Source organism: Erpetoichthys calabaricus, chromosome 12, assembly GCF_900747795.2.
Source record: "Erpetoichthys calabaricus chromosome 12, fErpCal1.3, whole genome shotgun sequence".
Classification (NCBI taxonomy): Eukaryota; Metazoa; Chordata; class Cladistia; order Polypteriformes; family Polypteridae; genus Erpetoichthys; species Erpetoichthys calabaricus.
Window position 1 is genome coordinate 153980991 of NC_041405.2, and position 20556 is coordinate 154001546.

The following is a 20556-nucleotide window of genomic DNA, read 5'->3' on the forward strand; positions in this document are numbered from 1 at the left end:
GGGACACAGTTGGAAACTTATGAAGGGTAAATTTCGCACAAACATTAGGAAGTTTGTCTTTACACAAAGAACGACACACACTTGGAATAAGCGACCAAGTAGTGTGGTGGACAGTAAGACTTTAGGGACTTTCAAGACTCGACTTGATGTTTTTTTGGAAGAAATAAGTGGATAGGACTGGCGAGCTTTGTTGGGTTGAATGACCTTATCTCATCTAGAGCGTTCTAATGTTCTAAAGTCAGAGTTCAGGGTGTGGTGAGTAGGTGGGGTGCAGAACTGGCTCAGACACAGGAAGCAGAGGGTGATGGTGCAAGGAATTTTATCAGAACTGGGCGATATTAAGAGTGGTGTCAAGCAGGGGTCAGTGCTGGGACTGCTGTTACTTTTAAAGTATAATTTGGATAGAAATATAAGCAAGAAACTGGTTAAGTTTGCAGATAACACCAAGATAGGTGGATTGATAGATAATTTTGAATCTGTTGATTCATCACAGAGGGACTTGGACAGCATAGAGGTTTGGGCAGATTTGTGGACGATGAAATTTAATGTCAGTAAATGTAAAGTATTACACATAGGAAGTAAACAATGTGAGGTCTGAATACACAACGAGATGTCTGAAAATGAAAGGTACAGAAGGATTTAGGAGTCATAGTGGACTCGACACTATCAACTGCCAGACAGTGTTCAGAAGCCATTAAGAAGGCTAACAGCATGTCAGGTTATATAGCGCCTTGATGTGTGCAGTACAAGTCACAGGAGGTTCTGCTCAAGCTTTACAACACACTGGCGAGGCCTCATCTGGAGTCCTGTGTGCAGTTTTGGTCTACAAGCTACAAAAAGGACATAGCAGCACTAGAGATGGTCCGGAGAAAAGCGACTAGGCTGATTCAGGAGTTATGAGGAAAGATTAAAAGAGCCAAGACTTTACAGTTTAAGCAAAAGAGAAGTTGGAATCTTGTTAAGGATAAATTTTACACAAACATTAGGCAGTTTTTCTTCACACAGAGAACCACAGACACACGGAATAAGTGACCAAGTGGTGTGGTAGATAGTAGGACTTTAGGGACAAAACTCGACTTGATGTTATTTTAGAAGAATTAAGTGGACAGGACTGACTAAGTTTGATGGGCTGAATGGTCTATTGTCATCTAGATTGTTCTAATGATCTAATTTTCAAAATTTCTGCTTGTTAATAAAATTTACCTCCTCCATAACATTATATATTTTTTCATTTGCATTCCTGTTACATTGAACGTCTTCATTTGACACTTATTTGAGTGACTTGCATTTTAAAAGTTCCAATCAAATTCCATTGCGACAAACTCCATTTTAAATTTTTTTTACATTATATTTAATTACTTATTTGGCTGACACCTTTATCCAAGGCGACTTACAACATTTATGATACAATTCACTCCATATCTTTCGGTTTTCCAATTGGAGCACAAGGCAGATCAAGTGACTTGCTCAGGGTCACACAGAGTCAGTAACAGGATTTGAACCCACAAACCCAGGGTCTGAAGTCCAAAGTATTAAACACTAAATTTTTCTTTTGGTCCTGGCCAATTTCCTACAGAACTAATGTTAAAAATAAATAAATAAAACTCATTACAGCGAAGTCAGTTTTATCTGCAAAACTCATTCCAATTAAGTCATTTTTCATAAGTTCACTAGCTGAAATACCCAGCGTTGCCCGGGAGGAAAAGAAAGTGTTTTTCTTTTAAATTTTTTGAGAAAAACACAATTTAAAAAAAAAAAAAAACAACTTTAAAAATAAAAAAATAAATAAAAATAAATTAACAAAAAATAAAGACTCACTAATGTCTTTGTCTTGCGGTCTTGTATGTATGTTATAATCCAGTTGACGCTCGGAACCAGTCAACTCCATTTAATTTGAAAAGCAACAGGGGCGCGGTGCTGCTTAAACATAAAGAATTCTGGCAATCACCTGCTATATACTAACTGTGTAGATCCTAGAAAGTATTGAAATCGTCAGAACTACTCTGGGCATCTCTCCGCTATGTGGATTCGTGTTGCCAATGTGCTTGCATCGTTTGTGCATTAGCAGCTAAGCGACGGTCTTTCTTAGGAGGTTTTCATTTGGCTGGTGTTCTGGCCTCACTTGCGTATCCTCGGAGCTGGAGCCCTCACCACAACTCTACGTCTCACTTCCAGGCCGGACAGACACACACATTTGCAAGTGTAAAACTCTTATTTAATTTCAAAAGCAACAGGGGTGCGGTGGTGTTCAAACATAAAGAATGCTGGCAGTCACCTCCAGTTCGCCCTCTGGTGGTCATTCTGAGTGTCAACTGAATGATAACATGCATACAAGACTGTAAGATCACCCCCCACCCTACCCAGAAGGGGGTTGGTTAGGGCTGATTTCACCCAACAGTATTTTTAGTCGACCAATGAGAAACACGTGTACCAAATTTCATGAAAATCACTCCAGCCGTTTGGATGTGATGCTGGAACATACATACATACACACACACATTGACTTATATCTATATATATAAAATCCCTATGTGCGTCCAGGTGTCCGTGTGTGGGTGTCTTCTGATGAAATGCGCATGCGCGGGGCACGGTGCGATGCGCGATATTACTGTCAGAGAAAGTTACAGGCGTTTTACGGAAATTCAAACCAGTATTACTGCGAGAGGAAATTAAATGTACACAATACAGTGACGCATATTACAGCCACATACAAGCCAGTATTACTGTCAGAGGAGATTAAAGGCATATTACCGACGCGCACGCCTGTATTACCGCCAGAGAAAATTAAAGGTATATTACGGATGTACAAGCCAGCGGACGTACAAGACGGTATCCTTCAATAAGGGCGCGCACAGGCATCCTTCAATAAGGGCGCGCACAAAAAGGCGAGCCTCAAAAGGGCAACCTCAATTGGGCGCAGCGAATAAAGGCGCGCGTAAATAAAGATCTGCACCTTTGTTGCTCTTCACATATTCCAGAGCCATTTGAACTAAATTATCTACGAACGCCTTTATTCACCGCGCTCAATTGAGGTCACCCTTTTGAAGCGCGCCTTTTTGTGCACGCCCTTATTGAACAGAGCCGTACAAGACAGTATTACTGTAACAGAAAATTAAAGACACACAATACACGGCGGCAGCCCACGAAGATCGGTCAGCTCAGCAAGTAAACATCAACAAAAGAAAGGCTGAAAGAAAGAAAAATACGACCAACAAAAAGAATGAGGTCAAAGTCCCTTGCCATTTAATATAGACTGTTCCTACTAATGTTTATGCACTACTGTTCTAGCGCCCGTTATTGTAACGGGCTAAATGACTAGTATGTATGTATGTATGTGTGTGTATTATACATATATACATATATATATATACATATATACATATATATATATACATATATATATATATATATATATATATATATACACACACACACACACACACACACACACACACACACACATACATACATACATACATACATACATACATACAGAGAGAGAGAGAGAGAGAGAGAGAGAGAGAGAGAGAGAGAGAGATTTACATCCCTGGCTTGTGAAATTTCAAAAATTGCTGAAGTCCCTGACACTCAATCAAAAATCTGTTGGGACTTAATTCAGTTTCCATGCATAAAAAGTATCATGCAGTGGTTATGAAGACTTTTTCCCTTTTTTAAGTGAGAAGTCAAGCAAAATGACCCCTTTTATAGGCTAACTAAAAAGATTACAATATGCAAGCTTGCATATTGTAATCTTTTTAGTTAGTCAATAAAAGGTGTCATTTACAGACATGAAAAAGTGGCATGATGATCCAGATTCCAGAGTACTACAGAAGCCTTCCAACTCAATGCACATAACATCTTGAGTTAACAGCTAAAGAAGATGAATGATCCAGTTTGGTAGCATTTGAAGGAATCCACCACCTTCTGTTCTTTTTACCCTTCTTCTAAGGGACAACTAGAGAGTTTCTATGTATAAATCAGTGGTGAATTTGTTCATAAGCATGGATTAATACTCTGGATCGGAGTCTGTCAATTTATAGAATACTAGGGGGGAAAGCCACCCTGGTGCCTTCGGTGCCCAACCCCCAGTTGTGGCCAGAATTAGTAAAATCTTTAAATGTACAAAAGAAAAAATTATTGGGAGTAAAAAACCACGAAATTCTATAAATATGTAAAAGAAAAATCATGAAATGAAATAAAATATTGACTCTGTTACCGATTGAAATATTCCCGTTAAACTGTGCTCAATGAGTATTTATGAGAGACTAAACAAACGATCCATTCGTTTTAACCGACATTCTTATAGATAAAAAAGACGACTTTTTTTTTTTTTTTAAAAAATGACTCATTTAAAAAACAAGAAAACTAAAGTGGTATGCAATGGGTCATCGTAACTCGACCTTCAGCTAACTTAATCGCCTAAATACAAACATTGGTGTTATGAATAGATCTTTTTTTTTTATTTTTAATTAATAGTTTGTTCCTGTGAAAGAAAGTTTACTAAATCAAAAATAAAAACCACGACTGTCTTGATATTATAAACCACGACTTTCTTGATATTTTAGTTTATAATTTAAAAATGGAATAAGAATCTGAAAATCTAACAACATCACATTAAAGTTAGAAAAATTCCGAAAAGAATGATACCAAACATATGTATGTTGGTTTTAAAATAAGTCCGATTTAAAGCGCCACAAAAAATGTCACATAAAATCTTTGCAATTTTAGGCTTAGGATTATATATATATATATATATTGTCACAGGTGGCTGGGGGGGGGGCGACCCGGCTGGGATGCCCCGGAGGACCAGAGGAGGGCTTACGCCTCCCACAGACCACATGGGGGCGACCGCCAGGGGTCGCCCCAATGTCTTTGGAGCCTTGGACCTCAGCACTTCCGCCACACCAAAGTGCTGGGGGAAAGAGGATCGGGGACACCCGGAGTGCTTCCGGGTGCGCAGCCGGCACTTCTGCCACACTGAGAAGTGCTGGCGGAAGATCGTCGGGAGGCACCTGGAGAACATCCGGGTGATTATAAAAGGGGCCGTCTCCCTCCGTTTGGGGGCTGGAGTTGGGAGAGAAGGAAGGACAATGTCTTGAAGGAGGCAAGGAGGCGGCCTGAAGGAAAACGCATTGGAGAGTTGGCCTGTGTACTACAATTCCAATTCACATTAAGCATTTGTTTCCAAAGCATCGCATATACTGTAAATTTGCATATCATGGAATGTCAATGGACAACCCTTACATTTGCTATAAGATTACAGAAAGTATGGTTTAACGTAAGCTCATTAACATGCACTGTATATACAGTGTCATGCAAAAGTATTCATCCCCCTTGGGTTTGTCCTATTTTGTTGCATTACAGTCTGGATTTTCATTTGCATTTTATGTAATGGACTTAACAATATAGTCCAAATTGTTGAAGTGGATTGAAAATAAAACTCCTTGTATGAAAAGAAAATAGTCAAACCTGAAAAGTTGCAAGTGCATATGTGTTCAGCTCTTTTGCTATGAAACCCCTCAATAAGATCTGGTACATCCAGTGAACTTCAGAAATCATATGATTAGTTATGTACAGCTTCAACATTTGATGCAGTGGGGGAAATAAGTATTTAATCCCCTGCTGAATTTGTAAGTTTGCTCACTTACAAAGAAATGAACAGTCTAATTTTGATGGTAGTTTCATTTTAATGGAGAGACAGACAGAATATCAACCAAAAAATCCAGCAAAAAAAAACACACATGACATAAAAGTTCTAAATTGATTTGCAAGTCATAGAGTGAATTAAGCACTTTGAGCTACATTATTTGTATGAAAATGTGCTATATAAATAAATATCGTTGTTGTTGAAATAAGGATTTGATCCCCTCCAACCCAGCCAGAATTCTGGCTCCCATAAATTGGCTGTGTGCCCATGTGGATGTTCACTGACAAACTTAAGACAGGCCTGTACAGTACATGTGCCTTCTTGACCAGGGGGACCTTGCAGGCGCTGCAAGATTTCAATCCATGTTACCAGTGGTGTTCTTGGTGACTGTGGTGGTCCCAACTGCCTTCAGATCATTAACAAGCCTCCTCCCATGTAGTTTTGGAGTGATCACTCACCTTTCTCATGATTATCTTCTACCACCCCATGAGGCATGGAGCTCCAGACCGAGGGCGACCGATGGTCATTTTATATTTCTTCCATTTCTGAATAATCTCACCAACAGTTGTCACCTTCTCACCAAGCTTCTTGCTGATGGCCTTGTAGACCATTCCAGCCTCGTGCAGGTCATCCTGACGTCCTTTGACAGCTCTTTGGTGTTGCTCATGGTGGTGGACAGGTTGGAATGGAAGAAATGGATTCTGTGGACAGGTGTGCGTTATACACATAATAAGCTGAGATCAGGAGTATCTGGCTGGGTTGTAGGGGATTAAATCCTTATGTCACTCAATGACAAGCAAAACAATTCATAACTTTTACGTAATGTGTTTTTTCTGGATTTTTGGTTGATATTCTGTCTCCAGAAACTACCATAAAAAAATAAGAGACTGTTCATTTCTTTGTAAGTGAGAAAACTTATAAATTCAGCAGGGGATCAAATACTTATTTTCCCCACTGTATGTTGCCTTTGTAATGTTTTTAATTAAATGTTGTATTTCTGTGACTTGCAAATCATAGCACAATGTTTTATTCTTTAAATTGTACATAGTGTCTCAACATTTTTGTAAAACCCTGATCAAATGTTTGAAGAAGAGTAAGAGTACAGCAGGCGCATACACACGACTCCCCCATTCTTGCCTTACCACATGCCAGAGTGCCCGAGTCAGCATGTAAGTTCTGACAGCAGCGCATCTCGTTTCTTCTCATCCTGCTGTGGTTGAGATAGTTAGCGTCAAGCAACCATGTCTCTCACGCTGGAGATTGTGACAGAGATAGAGAAAGCAGCTGGGTGAATGTCTCGTCTTTCTCATGCTACCACATGCCAGCGTGAGTGAAACCTAGCAAGACAACGTTGGGTTTTTCTTGCACTGGAGTGGATGAGAGGGAGTGAGAGCACCTGGAAAGTGCAGAGTCAGAGAGACAATCATGTCCAGTGACTCAGATACAGCAACAGAATGACAGCTCCCTCTCTTGTAATATAAGAAGAAATCTCATCACCCTGTGCCAAGCCGATTTAAATATCTGCACCCTTTTCTTGTTTTTTTAAGAACTAATGCCAGCTTGTGTAGAGCTGAGTTTGCATAAGTTACTGTTTTTCAAGAAAGGAAAACAAAATAGCCACCAGCATGCTGACCATCAGAAATGCGTGTCACACTTACCTGTTCCAGCTTCCTTCTGTTCTATCTTCAAGCTTGACTTTCTTTATTTTATGCATTAACCGGTCACCACGCCTGAACCAAGGTTAGGGAACCTGTAGAGGAAAATTAGAGATAATTTAGTAAATAGGATAATAATGTTGCTTCCCATGAGTAGCCAACACCATATTTATAAGAACAGATGAAATATAGAAAAAAAGAAAAACATCACACTTAACAATGGTAGACTTAATTTCCCAAACACCTTAATAAAGTATAATGTTCTCAAATCGGTTATTCCAAATAAGGGTGGCAGAGCTTAGCCCAGAAACATTAGGTGAAGAAGAGTAATATGTAAGACAATGCATTACTACATTCTGCCATTGCTCCACAAGCACTTGGGGCTGAAGCAGTGTTACAAATCATCTAAGGCAGGGGTGTCGAACTCCGGTCCTGGTGGGCCACAGTGGCAGCTGGTTTTCATTCTAACCCTTTTCCTAATCAGTGACCAGTTTTCACTGCTGATTAACTTCTTTTCCCTTCATTTTAATAGCCTGAAATGATTCCTTTCTTCATTAAATGACAGCCAAACAGAAACGAGATGTGAAACGAGCCAACAGACGACCAGCTAAATTGGGATTTCAGACTCCAGCCAATTTCACTCCAACCAATCTCTTAATGAGAAGCTGGTTCTTGTTGTTAAACAAACACGTTACTTAATTCCATGGCTTGTTGCTGCTCTCATTCTGACACAGCAAACATTTCCAGAATTGTTGATTTTTCAGTTTTTTCTAAGAACAACGTCAAAATGTTTTAGTGACATGAGAGATCAACCTTAGTGAGACCTCCACCTTTCTTCATTTTCAGATGTTGTGTGATTGGCACAGGTGAGCTGGTCGTGTGGCGGCTTGTTTTGTGTCTCATTATTGTATGGCTGCTAATTAAGGAAAAAGAGACAACTAAGGGGCCGAGTCAAGTTAATTAACACAAAAGCAGAAGTTCCTTAGCAGCAAAAACTGGTCACTAATGAAGAAGGGTAGAATGAAAACCTGCAGCCACTGCGGCCCTACGGGACCAGAGTTCGACACCCGTGGTCAAAGAAATAACAATTACAATTAAAAATTGCAAACCTCAGTTGTATTTACAGTACATCTGGAAAGACCAGGCTTAAATAAAGACAATGAAGGAGAAAAAAAATGGACAGAATCACATAAAGACGGTGAAGACAGAAGGTGAAGAGTCTTCCAGGGATCATACACCAATGATGTTCAATTGCAAAACATGGAGCTCTAAGGGCTCGTTTATACTTCACGCTCAGAACGCGTACGCGCACACATCATGGCTGCCATGCATTCCCAGCGTTCATTTGACGCGTCCTCTGAGCATTTCCTCAGAAATTTACACGACGTGTGCGCGAGTTGCAGTACCAGCAAAAAGTCAGGGGGCGCAGTGTAATCAAGTTGGAACATGACGTCAGAGTCTCTGTTTACTATCTACATGTGACAGAAAGCCGCTTTGAGGATCGATGTGCGTGCTTCAAAGTTTGATGAATGGTTTCGATGTGGTAAGCAAAATGCCGACATACAGATGCACTTGTGGTGCTTTTACATTCAAGCATCGCATATTCCTGATCGTAATGACACGATACATTTTAAAAGTCTCGCATACCATCTTTTGTTCCGTCTTTTTCTTCTGGGGCTTCATTCTGATCTGACAGCAGCGGCAAACAGCAATAAATCACCACACAGAACACATTAAAGGTATGATATTCCAGCTCTCCGCACATTTAGAATCCTTAGATTTATACTTGATATCACTTTCATGATGAAATGCATTAAAGTATATATATGTTACATTTTACAGATAAATCATTAATTTCATTTAAATAATGAATACTGTTACTAATTACACACATGGGGGTGTCATGGTGGCGGGGCGGTAGCGCTGCTGTCTCACAGGGAGTCACGTCGCTGGAATTCCCTGCCTGGAGTTTACATGTTTTCCTGCTGGGTTGCCACAGTGAGCTCTGGTTTCCTTCCAAATATATGCAGATTTGGTGACACTAAAATGACGCCTGTGTGTGTGTGCTTGTATTCACCTTGCGATGAGCCCATCCAGGGACTGTTTCTGCCTCGTGCCCAATGCTTGCTGGAATGGACACATCCCTGGATTGATGGATTTAATCATTGAACATACTTTTCAGAGATATTGCGGTAAGGTGTCATCGGAATTTAATGGATGTTTCAGGCAATTCACAACACAGCGAAGCTGAACCTGTTCTCACCGTCTCACATTGCCACCTGGTGGATTCTTCCAGATTTACGTAAAGTACATCCGCAAGTATAAACAGTAAAACGCTTGCATAGCAGGAGCGTCTGCTGGAGCATGCGTCGCGTGAAGTATAAACCTGGCCTTAATGGAAGGAGACTAAAACCCTGTAATACAGTAGAACCTCAACTTGCGTGAGTTGGCAGCAGAACAGAAAAAGAAACTGGAAGAAGTAGTGGACAAAGATTGAAAATCATGTGAGGTGATGTGCTTTTTATCTCATACTGTGTAAGGGGAGCCTCTCATTCTGACTTGGTCACTAATGTACGACTGCCTCAAATAATCTTGCACTTTCAAGACAGCAGAGCAAGGAAGCATCCACTGGGTACTCTCATTCTCCCTTCATCAACCACCAGCGCAAAAAGAAACCCACAAACTATGACTTGAATTGCTTGGAAGTGCCCACTTGCTGCAAAGTCACTTGGTCTCATCCACAGTAGGATGAGAAGGAGCGAGACTCTCCCCTGTGTACCCCAATATCACCTGACCCAACCTGGCATGTGATGCTGTTGTCTGTCTGCTGTACTCATCCCCGTCACTGTGCAAGTTCTCATTACAAAGAACAAAACGTAGACCTCACAAGTACTCATCTCTCATCTAATGTGGCACATACAACTGCTCTCTCTTACTCTCCGTGTGAATCTTTTAGGGTTTGCACAGTATAACAGTACTGAAAAAGTGCACAAAAACCCAATTTATAAAAATACAGTACCAGCATTTCATTAATTTTGATACCAGAAGAAAATGTTATTTTTCAAGTACAGGGGGTCCTCGAATTACAACGTCTCGACATATGACGTTTCGAGTTTACAACGCTCACTCCCATAAAAACTTAAAAAAATTGAGATGTGAGTGTTTCAGCTTACGCTGTTAGCGTCGTACTTAGAGACTACGTGGGCGAACTAGTTTGGTTGCGTGCAGCACAAGTGTTCGGTTTGTGTTGCTTTGTTTGGCAACTTTTTGCCCCTTATCATGCCTCCTAAACGAAAGTCAGAGTCTTCAGATGGTAGTGCTTCGAAGAAGAGGAAAGCCATCACGATGGAAGTGAAATTAGACATTGTAAAGAGATCAGAAGGAATAAAGGTAAGGAATTTTTTTACACTAATTTTTAGTCATTTTTTCTGTTACTACAGTGCAGTGTACAGTACAGTATATTTATGTCCTTTTCCGTTTTCTGTGCTTAGTTGTGTTTTTATGTTCTATCCATCCATCCATCATCCAACCCGCTATATCCTAACTACAGGGTCACGGGGGTCTGTTGGAGCCAATCCCAGCCAACACAGGGCAAAAGGCACGAAACAAACCCCAGGCAGGGCGCCAACCCACTGCAGGGCGTGCACACGCACAGACACACACACACCCACACACCAAGCACACACTCGGGACAATTTAGGATCGTCAATGCACCTAACCTGCATGTCTTTGGACTGTGGGAGGAATTAGATTATGATTCTGCAAATGTGTTAAGATAGGTAAGTGACTTAGGCTAAGGTATGCCTCGACTTACACCAAAATTCGGGTTACATCACTGTTGTAGGAACGGAACCGTGTCGTAATCCGAGGACTCCCTGTACATCATGCTTAGTTGTTTCTAAGCGCAAATCACCAAGAGACACAAACCGCTCTTCGAATATATATACCGTATATACTCGCGGATAAGTTCTCCCGCAGATAAGTCGGGAGTTGATTTTAACATATAATTTCTGGTATTTTATAATGTCGATCATTTAAGTCGATTGTGGAAAACTCACGCTATTGGTCCAAGAGATTATGATATGCTAATGCCCACCTGACAGAGTAACCACGGAGCCTTTTTTTTTCTATGTATTGTGCCTATGTGACACACGGTAATACCTGAACTATTCCGAAGCAACGTTTGCACTGTTTTGTGTATTTTGTATCTCACATCCCCATACACCTTTATCGTAAGAGCATCCCTTATCTACGATGGAGCGTTCAATCAAGAGAAAATATGAAGCTGGTTTTAAATTAAACATTGCTGTATCGAAAGAAATTGGTAACTGCGCTGCTGCAACAAACTTCGATGCGCCTGAGAAACTGATGCGAGAGTGGAGGAGGCAAGAAGATGTAAAAAAAAAATATATATATATATATATATTTTAAGCATCGCATTTTTGAATGGGCATATAAGTCGGGGTCTGATTTTATGATCAATTTTTTGGGTTTCAAGACCCAACTTATACGTGAGAATATATGGTATATACTACTAGTTGTGTAAGTCCATGCTGTAAAAATCCCAGGGTCCTAGAAACTATTGAAATCATCAGAAAAAACACTGAAATGTAGCGATGTCAGGTAATTGAAAGGAACTACTCTGGGCATCTCTCTCTTAGGAGGATTTGTTTTGCCGAAGTGCTCGCCTCGCTTGTACATTAGCAGCAGGAGGAAAAGTAAAAGGGATACCGTTTTTCCGATGTTAGCGACTAAGCGACTGTCCTTCTTCTGAGGTTTTGTTTTGCTGGCCTCGCTTGTGTTATTAGCGGCTAAGCGAGTTTTCTGTTTCCTCAGAGGTGGAGCCCTTACTCCGACTCCACCTCTTACTTCCAGGCCGAACTGACACACACACTTCCATGTGTAGACGATTATACATAAGATACATTTACATTTAAGCAGTGTTTAATTGCTAGTACAGTAATCCCTCGCTATATCGCGCTTCGCCTTTCGCGGCTTCACTCCATCGCGGATTTTATATGTAAGCATATTTAAATATATATCGCGGATTTTTTGCTGGTTCGCGGATTTCTGCGGACAATGGGTCTTTTAATTTCTGGTACATGCTTCCTCAGTTGGTTTGCCCAGTTGATTTCATACAAGGGACGCTATTGGCAGATGGCTGAGAAGCTACCCAACTTACTTTTCTCTCTCTCTCTCTTGCGCCGACTTTCTCTGATCCTGACGTAGGGGGATTGAGCAGGGGGGCTGTTCGCACACCTAGATGATACGGACGCTCGTCTAAAAATGCTTAAAGATTATCTTCACGTTGCTACCTTTTGTGCAGCTGCTTCCTGAAGCGACATGCTGCACGGTGCTTCGCATACTTAAAAGCTCAAAGGGCACGTATTGATTTTTGATTGAAAAACAAACTCTGTCTCTCTCTCTCTCCCTGCTCCTGACGGAGGGGGTGTGAGCTGCCGCCTTCAACAGCTTTGTGCCGCAGTGCTTCGCATACTTAAAAGCCAAACAGCCCTATTGATTTGTTTGCTTTTCTCTATCTCTCTGATATTCTGTGCTCCTGACACGCACTCCTTTGAAGAGGAAGATATGTTTGCATTCTTTTAATTGTGAGACAGAACTGTCATCTCTGTCTTGTCATGGAGCACAGTTTAAACTTCTGAAAAAGAGACAAATGTTTGTTTGCAGTGTTTGAATAACGTTCCTGTCTCTCTACAACCTCCTGTGTTTCTGCGCAAATCTGTGACCCAAGCATGACAATATAAAAATAACCATATAAACATATGGTTTCTACTTCGCGGATTTTCTTATTTCGCGGGTGGCTCTGGAACGCAACCCCCGCGATGGAGGAGGGATTACTGTAATGCCAACAAAATTGAAAAACATGTTGAAAATAGAAACCACTGACGGTAATGTTATTTTGTTAATGTTCTTCTGCATTGTAATTTTCTTTTTAAGTTCTGCTATATTATGTTTTGTTAACATATTGTGACGTACGAGTAGCTTATGATGCGCTGTGCGGGTGCAGAAAGGGTGGAATGAATAGTGAAAGTGATGGGACTGGCTGAAGGGCGGACACGAGTGATAGGAGAAGTTAGGAGAAAAAGGAAGGTGCTGCAGAAGGAAGTTTTGAGTAAGGAGCCAGGAGAAAAGAAGCAGGAGTGTTTGCAGTATAGAAGAAGACAGAATGTGAGTGGCAGGAGATAATTCTCAGTAGAGAAAGCTTTCTTTTATTGTTTTGGAGGTGTGCTCTGTAACCCAGATAACGGCGTATAAGACAGGGCACCACTTGTTAAGGAACGAAGACTCCAAGCAAAAGGAAGAAAACTCCAGTAACTCTGCGTTGTGATTGTTTATTACATTGGTCATTACAATATTATATGAATAGTGCTGGGCAACGATTCAAATTTTTAATCGTGATTAATCACAGACAATCACAACAATCACATTGTTATGCGCAAAATTCAATAATGAACTTAAAAGTAGTGTACTGTGTGTATTTGGTTTGCAAACACTAAACAAATAAGGTGTTTTTGAACAGCAGTATTCCATTTACATAGTAGCAAGTAAAATATTTCTTGTAAATCTCAACTTAAACATTAATGTGATCAAATCAAATATTAAATCAAAGCTATTTGCCACTGCCAGGGAATTAACGTTTTATTTAGTTTGTTATACAAAAACATATCAGAGTCCAGAGCCACAATCCCAACATTATAACAAGCACCTTCCGAGCAACAGCAAGTTAACATTTCTAAATGTTTTCTTTTTTATCTGAACAGATACCAGCAGAAACATTTTCTTTAATCAGGGAGCAGCATAAACAATCTATGTTCAGTAACAACTCTTTGAGGGTTAATATTTTTTCCAAATATTGCACAAAGCAATGGTTTCACACACAAATCAACATAAAACGACTGTTGCTGCCTGTTGTGCATACTGTTGGCATCTGTTTACAGTTTGCGGCAGCAGCGGTTATGCAGGGGGAGGCTCGACGGCCAGCCGGAATGTGGAATGTGTGGGGGTGGCAGTTGCAGTGAGATGCAATATGGTTTGTACCTCCTGTCATCGTGTCTGTCCTCCCAGGCAAATGTTGCCGTAGGTGCATCAGCTACACGAACGTGTTCAGCACCACGATCAGCTGATGCCAGTACCTCACTTTCGTTTTTGATCTACATCTCCAGATCACTTGCATCAAAATCGGAGTCTGACAAATCAGAGTCCGATTCAACAATAATATGAAAAAAAGTCATCCACGGATTATTTTGTTTTAAGCATTCACTTTGGTATCTCTCCACATGCCATTTTAGAAGCTGTTTGCTCTTCGCTACTCATGCACCCGCAGGGAATCGAGGTCAAATCAACAAAGTTAACTTTCCTTCTAGCAAAAGCGTATTGAAAAGCGCTGTAACAAGAAGATCACTGATCTCTATCGATCGTAGCGAGACTGAGGCTTTCAAAATAATAATAATAAAAAAAACTATGTTAACGTGCGATAAAATAACTGTTGGCGTTAAGTAATGCATTAACGCGATAACGCATTAACTTGCCCAGCCCTATATATGAATGAATTAATTTTGTTAATACTATATCAAATTTTCTTAATTTAGTTTTGTTTTGTAAATGAATATGATTATCAGCTAAACTAATCTCTCTATTATATAAAAAAATATATGGGATGAGATGAGACTTTTTCAGAGAGACGAGACATAACTTTCTTAGACACTTTCACGTCCCGCGAGACAAAGAGTAGATCACAAAGTAAAACATCGTAAAGAATTCAAAAACGTTGGCGAGATACACATGCAGAGAAGGTTAGATATAATGGAAGTACGAAAATTCAAAAGTCTCCAAAAAATGATAGTAAAGATCACATCAGCGCAAACAAATGGAAATTATAGTCAGTGAAACAACAGAACAGCAAAAAGAGATTGAATATATTGTTCGCATTTAAACGCAGGTTAGATATAATGGAAGTACGAAAAATCGAAAGTCTCCAAAAATGATAGTAAAGATCAAATTAGCGCAAACAAATGTAAATTATTAGTCGGGGAAATAACAGAAATCGAAAAGGAGATTGAATATATTGTTCGTATTTAAACTTTAAGTCGGAGAATTGTAGATCGTCTAATGTGTGTTGTCATCAGGGAAAAGTAGTATTTTCTCCCAATGAAGAGGCCTATCCGCGGGAATTTGTTGTTTGGTGAAAGTGAAATTCACATATGCTGTCACGCTAAGGTCACAGAGTTACACAGATACACAGGAGATTTTAGAGACATTAACATTACTCAAACAAATATAAGTCTCTTTCAGAAGTGAATCAAGCTCTGTGTGTAGTTGGAGGGGACAGTTCTGTCTCTCAATTAAAAGAATAGAAAATCTTCCTCTTCATAGGGGCATGCCTTGGGAGCGGGACCCCCAACAGGAGCAGAGGATGTCTGGGGGAGAAGAGAGACATGGCAGTGAGACAAAAGGACAGCTGCTGTATGGGCTTTTAAATGTTCAAAGCGCCGTGCAAGATGCAGATCACGCGGCACAGCAGCAGCAGCAAGCCAGCAGCTATTCGAGCAAACATGAAGTAAAAAAAAAAAACTATTTGTTTTCCATTGTATCACCGTTTAAGAGGGGGTTTTGGAGGAGCAACCGTGTCTCCTTGGGGTGCGTTCTGCCCCCCTCTTCACAACACAAGTGCTAGAGGCGCTAAGTAGTTGGTGCCTAGCGCAGTCGCTTCAGTGGGGTTAAGGGTGTGGGGGTTTTGGAGAGCAAAGCAAGCAAGGGGTGAAGCCCCCTAGTCTACTGTATAACAATTTTAAAGTAGCTGTTCTGTTTTCTGTCTGTTCTCTTATTTGTCACAACCTCGGTTCCAACCCCTGACGGATAATTGTGGTTTTACTATATATTAAGTCTCTGTCTGTCTACGTGTGTATATGTAGAAGCAACTGAGGTATATCCATAACATGCATAATTATAATGAATATGAGTATAATATGTATTATATCCATATTAATGGGTATAGGTGGAGCCAAGATTGCATTTATTTTAAGGGCAATGTACAGTAAGGGTTGTTCTAAAGGACAATTTACTGTATGTGAAGTTCCACAATAAATAATGCTTAGAAATGTAAGCCTCACCTAAGATGAGTCTGCTGGGTCTGCTAAATGTTTGAAGTGGCCAATACCCAGCTTGAAATTTAAAACATTGTTTGTGCAGCAAGCTGCAAACCATTTTATTTAATTTTTTTGTCATTTTATTTTAGCACAAAACAACAGCAAAACATGACAGCTCTTGACGTAAATTAATTCTGATGAAACATAAGCATGGCAAAAAAAAAAAAAAACATTAAAGAAAACAAGGCCCTGTTTTCTCAACTTTATCTGGAAGCCTCACCCATGGCCTTCATCATCTTATCTCTACAACTTTCACAACCCAGGCTCCAGCCATAGAAACTTTATCTGTTCAACACATTTTTCATAATCTTCTGCATTTTCTTCACTTTTACTGTTGTTTTTGTGTCTCTTTCAGTACAGGCAGTCCAGAAAATCAAATAGATAAAATGTTCTCGGAACTGTGTTTTGAAATTGCCATAACTTTGATAATTATATAAACAGGTAAATCAGCTAAATGGGTTTTTGAAAATTCATGGAACAATCGCAAAGATTATACACACATAAAATAAAACATGGTACATTAGGAGGCATGGCTGTCTCACAACTACTGGGACAAACAATGTAGTGAAAAAGTATCTGCCACCTACCTGATTTCCTCCATTTTTGCTTATTCTTAAAACTTAATTGTTTCTGATCTCTAAACAAATTTGATATAATACAAAGACAACCCGAGTAAACACAATACACAGTTTTTAAAGATGTGCTTTATTAGAGGAAAAAAGTTCAAACGTAATTCCAATCTAATTGAAGTAAAAACACTTCCATTATTATTCTTATTATGCCAGCAGCACTGACTTCAGGGCAAGAAACACATGTACCGGTATGTTGGTCGTTTGCAGGACTTGATTGTACAGCCAAACAGAAGAGAGTTAACTATGAGAAATCCAGTAACAGAAAGTTATAAATAAAACGTCAATTTTAATAAACGTACTTTAAAACAAGAAAATTGGCAGAGGCATTTTTGCTTATTTTCACGATGGCTAATGATGACGTTTTAACTCTTCTTTTCTGCAGTTCAATGACATCGGAGCGTTTTGACACAGGAAAACTGTACAAGATTACTTGTGTGTGTAAATGCGGGTTATTAACAGAGCAGGTTTCTGCCTTAACCGGGTTGTTCACCTGAACCAGGTTATGTGTGTGCATGAAAACGAACTCAGAGACTCAAAACCTGTGTATTTTAATGAAAATACAGAATCTATCTGCAAAAAGGGATGGCAGCGCCTCTACTGTTTAAGGACACAGAGTCTATCAAGTGAGACTCTCTCTATTATGTAACTGTGGTGCCGAGTCACACACCCCGTGTTCCTCCTATAATTGGGTGTAGAGTCACGATTTTAACTCTGAGGGCTGAATATTTTTTCCAAAAAACTAAGTTTTCTGAAAAGCACACAATGCACTAGTTTTACCCATAAATCAACATAAAATGTATGTTGCTACGTGGTGTGGCTGCTGTTGGCGCCTGTTTGGCAACTCTGGCAGCAGTGGCTGCGCAGGGGCAGCTTGACGGACAGCAGGAATGCATGGCGCGCCGGCTACCTCTCTGTCTTCGCACATCAGGTGGGCGATGGTGGTGGTAGTCACAGTGCGATGAAATATGGTTTCTGCCTCTCGTCATCACAAGTGGTGGTCCTTCTAGGCAAACACTGCTGTAAGCGTATCATCTACAAGAACGTGTTCAGCACCACAATTAGCTGTAGACAAATAGGCTGATGCTGGTACCTCACTTTCATTGTCGATATACAGTAATCCCTACTCGATCGCGGGGGTTGCGTTCCAGAACCCCCTGCGAAAGGTGAAAATCCGCGAAGTAGAAACCATATGTTTACAGTGGTGTGAAAAACTATTTGCCCCCTTCCTGATTTCTTATTCTTTTGCATGTTTGTCACACAAAATGTTTCTGATCATCAAACACATTTAACCATTAGTCAAATATAACACAAGTAAACACAAAATGCAGTTTTTAAATGATGGTGTTTATTATTTAGGGAGAAAAAAAATCCAAACCTACATGGCCCTGTGTGAAAAAGTAATTGCCCCCTTGTTAAAAAATAACCTAACTGTGGTGTATCACACCTGAGTTCAATTTCCATAGCCACCCCCAGGCCTGATTACTGCCACACCTGTTTCAATCAAGAAATCACTTAAATAGGAGCTGCCTGACACAGAGAAGTAGACCAAAAGCACCTCAAAAGCTAGACATCATGCCAAGATCCAAAGAAATTCAGGAACAAATGAGAACAGAAGTAATTGAGATCTATCAGTCTGGTAAAGGTTATAAAGCCATTTCTAAAGCTTTGGGACTCCAGCGAACCACAGTGAGAGCCATTATCCACAAATGGCAAAAACATGGAACAGTGGTGAACTTTCCCAGGAGTGGCCGGCCGACCAAAATTACCCCAAGAGCACAGAGACGACTCATCCGAGAGGTCACAAAAGACCCCAGGACAACGTCTAAAGAACTGCAGGCCTCACTTGCCTCAATTAAGGTCAGTGTTCACGACTCCACCATAAGAAAGAGACTGGGCAAAAACGGCCTGCATGGCAGATTTCCAAGACGCAAACCACTGTTAAGCAAAAAGAACATTAGGGCTCGTCTCAATTTTGCTAAGAAACATCTCAATGATTGCCAAGACTTTTGGGAAAATACCTTGTGGACTGATGAGTCAAAAGTTGAACTTTTTGGAAGGCAAATGTCCCGTTACATCTGGTGTAAAAGGAACACAGCATTTCAGAAAAAGAACATCATACCAACAGTAAAATATGGTGGTGGTAGTGTGATGGTCTGGGGTTGTTTTGCTGCTTCAGGACCTGGAAGGCTTGCTGTGATAGATGGAACCATGAATTCTACTGTCTACCAAAAAATCCTGAAGGAGAACGTCCGGCCATCTGTTCGTCAACTCAAGCTGAAGCGATCTTGGGTGCTGCAACAGGACAATGACCCAAAACACACCAGCAAATCCACCTCTGAATGGCTGAAGAAAAACAAAATGAAGACTTTGGAGTGGCCTAGTCAAAGTCCTGACCTGAATCCAATTGAGATGCTATGGCATGACCTTAAAAAGGCGGTTCATGCTAGAAAACCCTCAAATAAAGCTGAATTACAACAATTTTGCAAAAATGAGTGGGCCAAAATTCCTCCAGAGCGCTGTAAACGACTCGTTGCAAGTTATCGCAAACGCTTGATTGCAGTTATTGCTGCTAAGGGTGGCCCAACCAGTTATTAGGTTCAGGGGGCAATTACTTTTTCACACAGGGCCATGTAGGTTTGGATTTTTTTTTCTCCCTAAATAATAAAAACCACCATTTACAAACTGCATTTTGTGTTTACTTGTGTTATATTTGACTAATGGTTAAATGTGTTTGATGATCAGAAACATTTTGTGTGACAAACATGCAAAAGAATAAGAAATCAGGAAGGGGGCAAATAGTTTTTCACACCACTGTATATGGTTATTTTTATATTGTCATGTTTGGGTCACAGATTTGCACAGAAACACAGGAGGTTGTAGAGAGACAGGAACGTTATTCAAACACTGCAAACAAACATTTGTGCTCCATGACAAGACAGAGATGATAGTTCCGTCTCACAATTAAAAGAATGCAAATATATCTTCCTCTTCAAAGGAGTGCGCGTCAAGAGCAGAGAATGTCAGAGAGAGAGAGAGAGAAAAGCAAACAATCAAAAATCAATAGGGCTGTTTGGGTTTTAAGCATGCGAAGCACCGCCGGACAAAGCAGCTGGAAGAAAGGGAGCAATGTGAAGGTAGTCTTTCAGCATTTTTTAGAGGAGCGTCCGTATCCTCTAGGCCAGTGTGCAAACAGCTCCTCTCCTCACACCCCCTCACAGAGAATGTCAGAGAGAGTGAGAGAGACAGAGAAAAACAAACAATCAAAAATCAATACATGCCTTTCGAGCTTTTAAGTATGTGAAGCACCGTGTGGGAAGCATGTCGCTTGACAAAGCAGCTGCACAGAAGGGAGCAATGTGAAGATAATCTTTCAGCATTTTTAGACGCGTGTCCGTATCGTCTAGGGGTGCAAACAGCCCCCCTGCTCACACCCCCTCCGTCAGGAGCAGAGAAAG

The 20556-nt window shown here is 40.4% G+C and overlaps 2 protein-coding genes across 2 annotated transcripts in view; one reads left to right on the forward strand and one right to left on the reverse strand.

The window, feature by feature from the left end:
• rps28 (ribosomal protein S28) overlaps positions 1-20556 on the forward strand; it is an 892132-nt gene that overhangs the window by 458713 nt on the left and 412863 nt on the right. The window lies entirely within an intron of this gene.
• dpp9 (dipeptidyl-peptidase 9) overlaps positions 1-20556 on the reverse strand; it is a 174720-nt gene that overhangs the window by 124475 nt on the left and 29689 nt on the right. Inside the window, exon 2 of the mRNA XM_028816596.2 lies at positions 7306-7397. Coding sequence (XP_028672429.1) covers positions 7306-7361 — 56 coding nt within the window. The 5' untranslated portion in view covers positions 7362-7397. The remainder of the gene's footprint in view (positions 1-7305; positions 7398-20556) is intronic.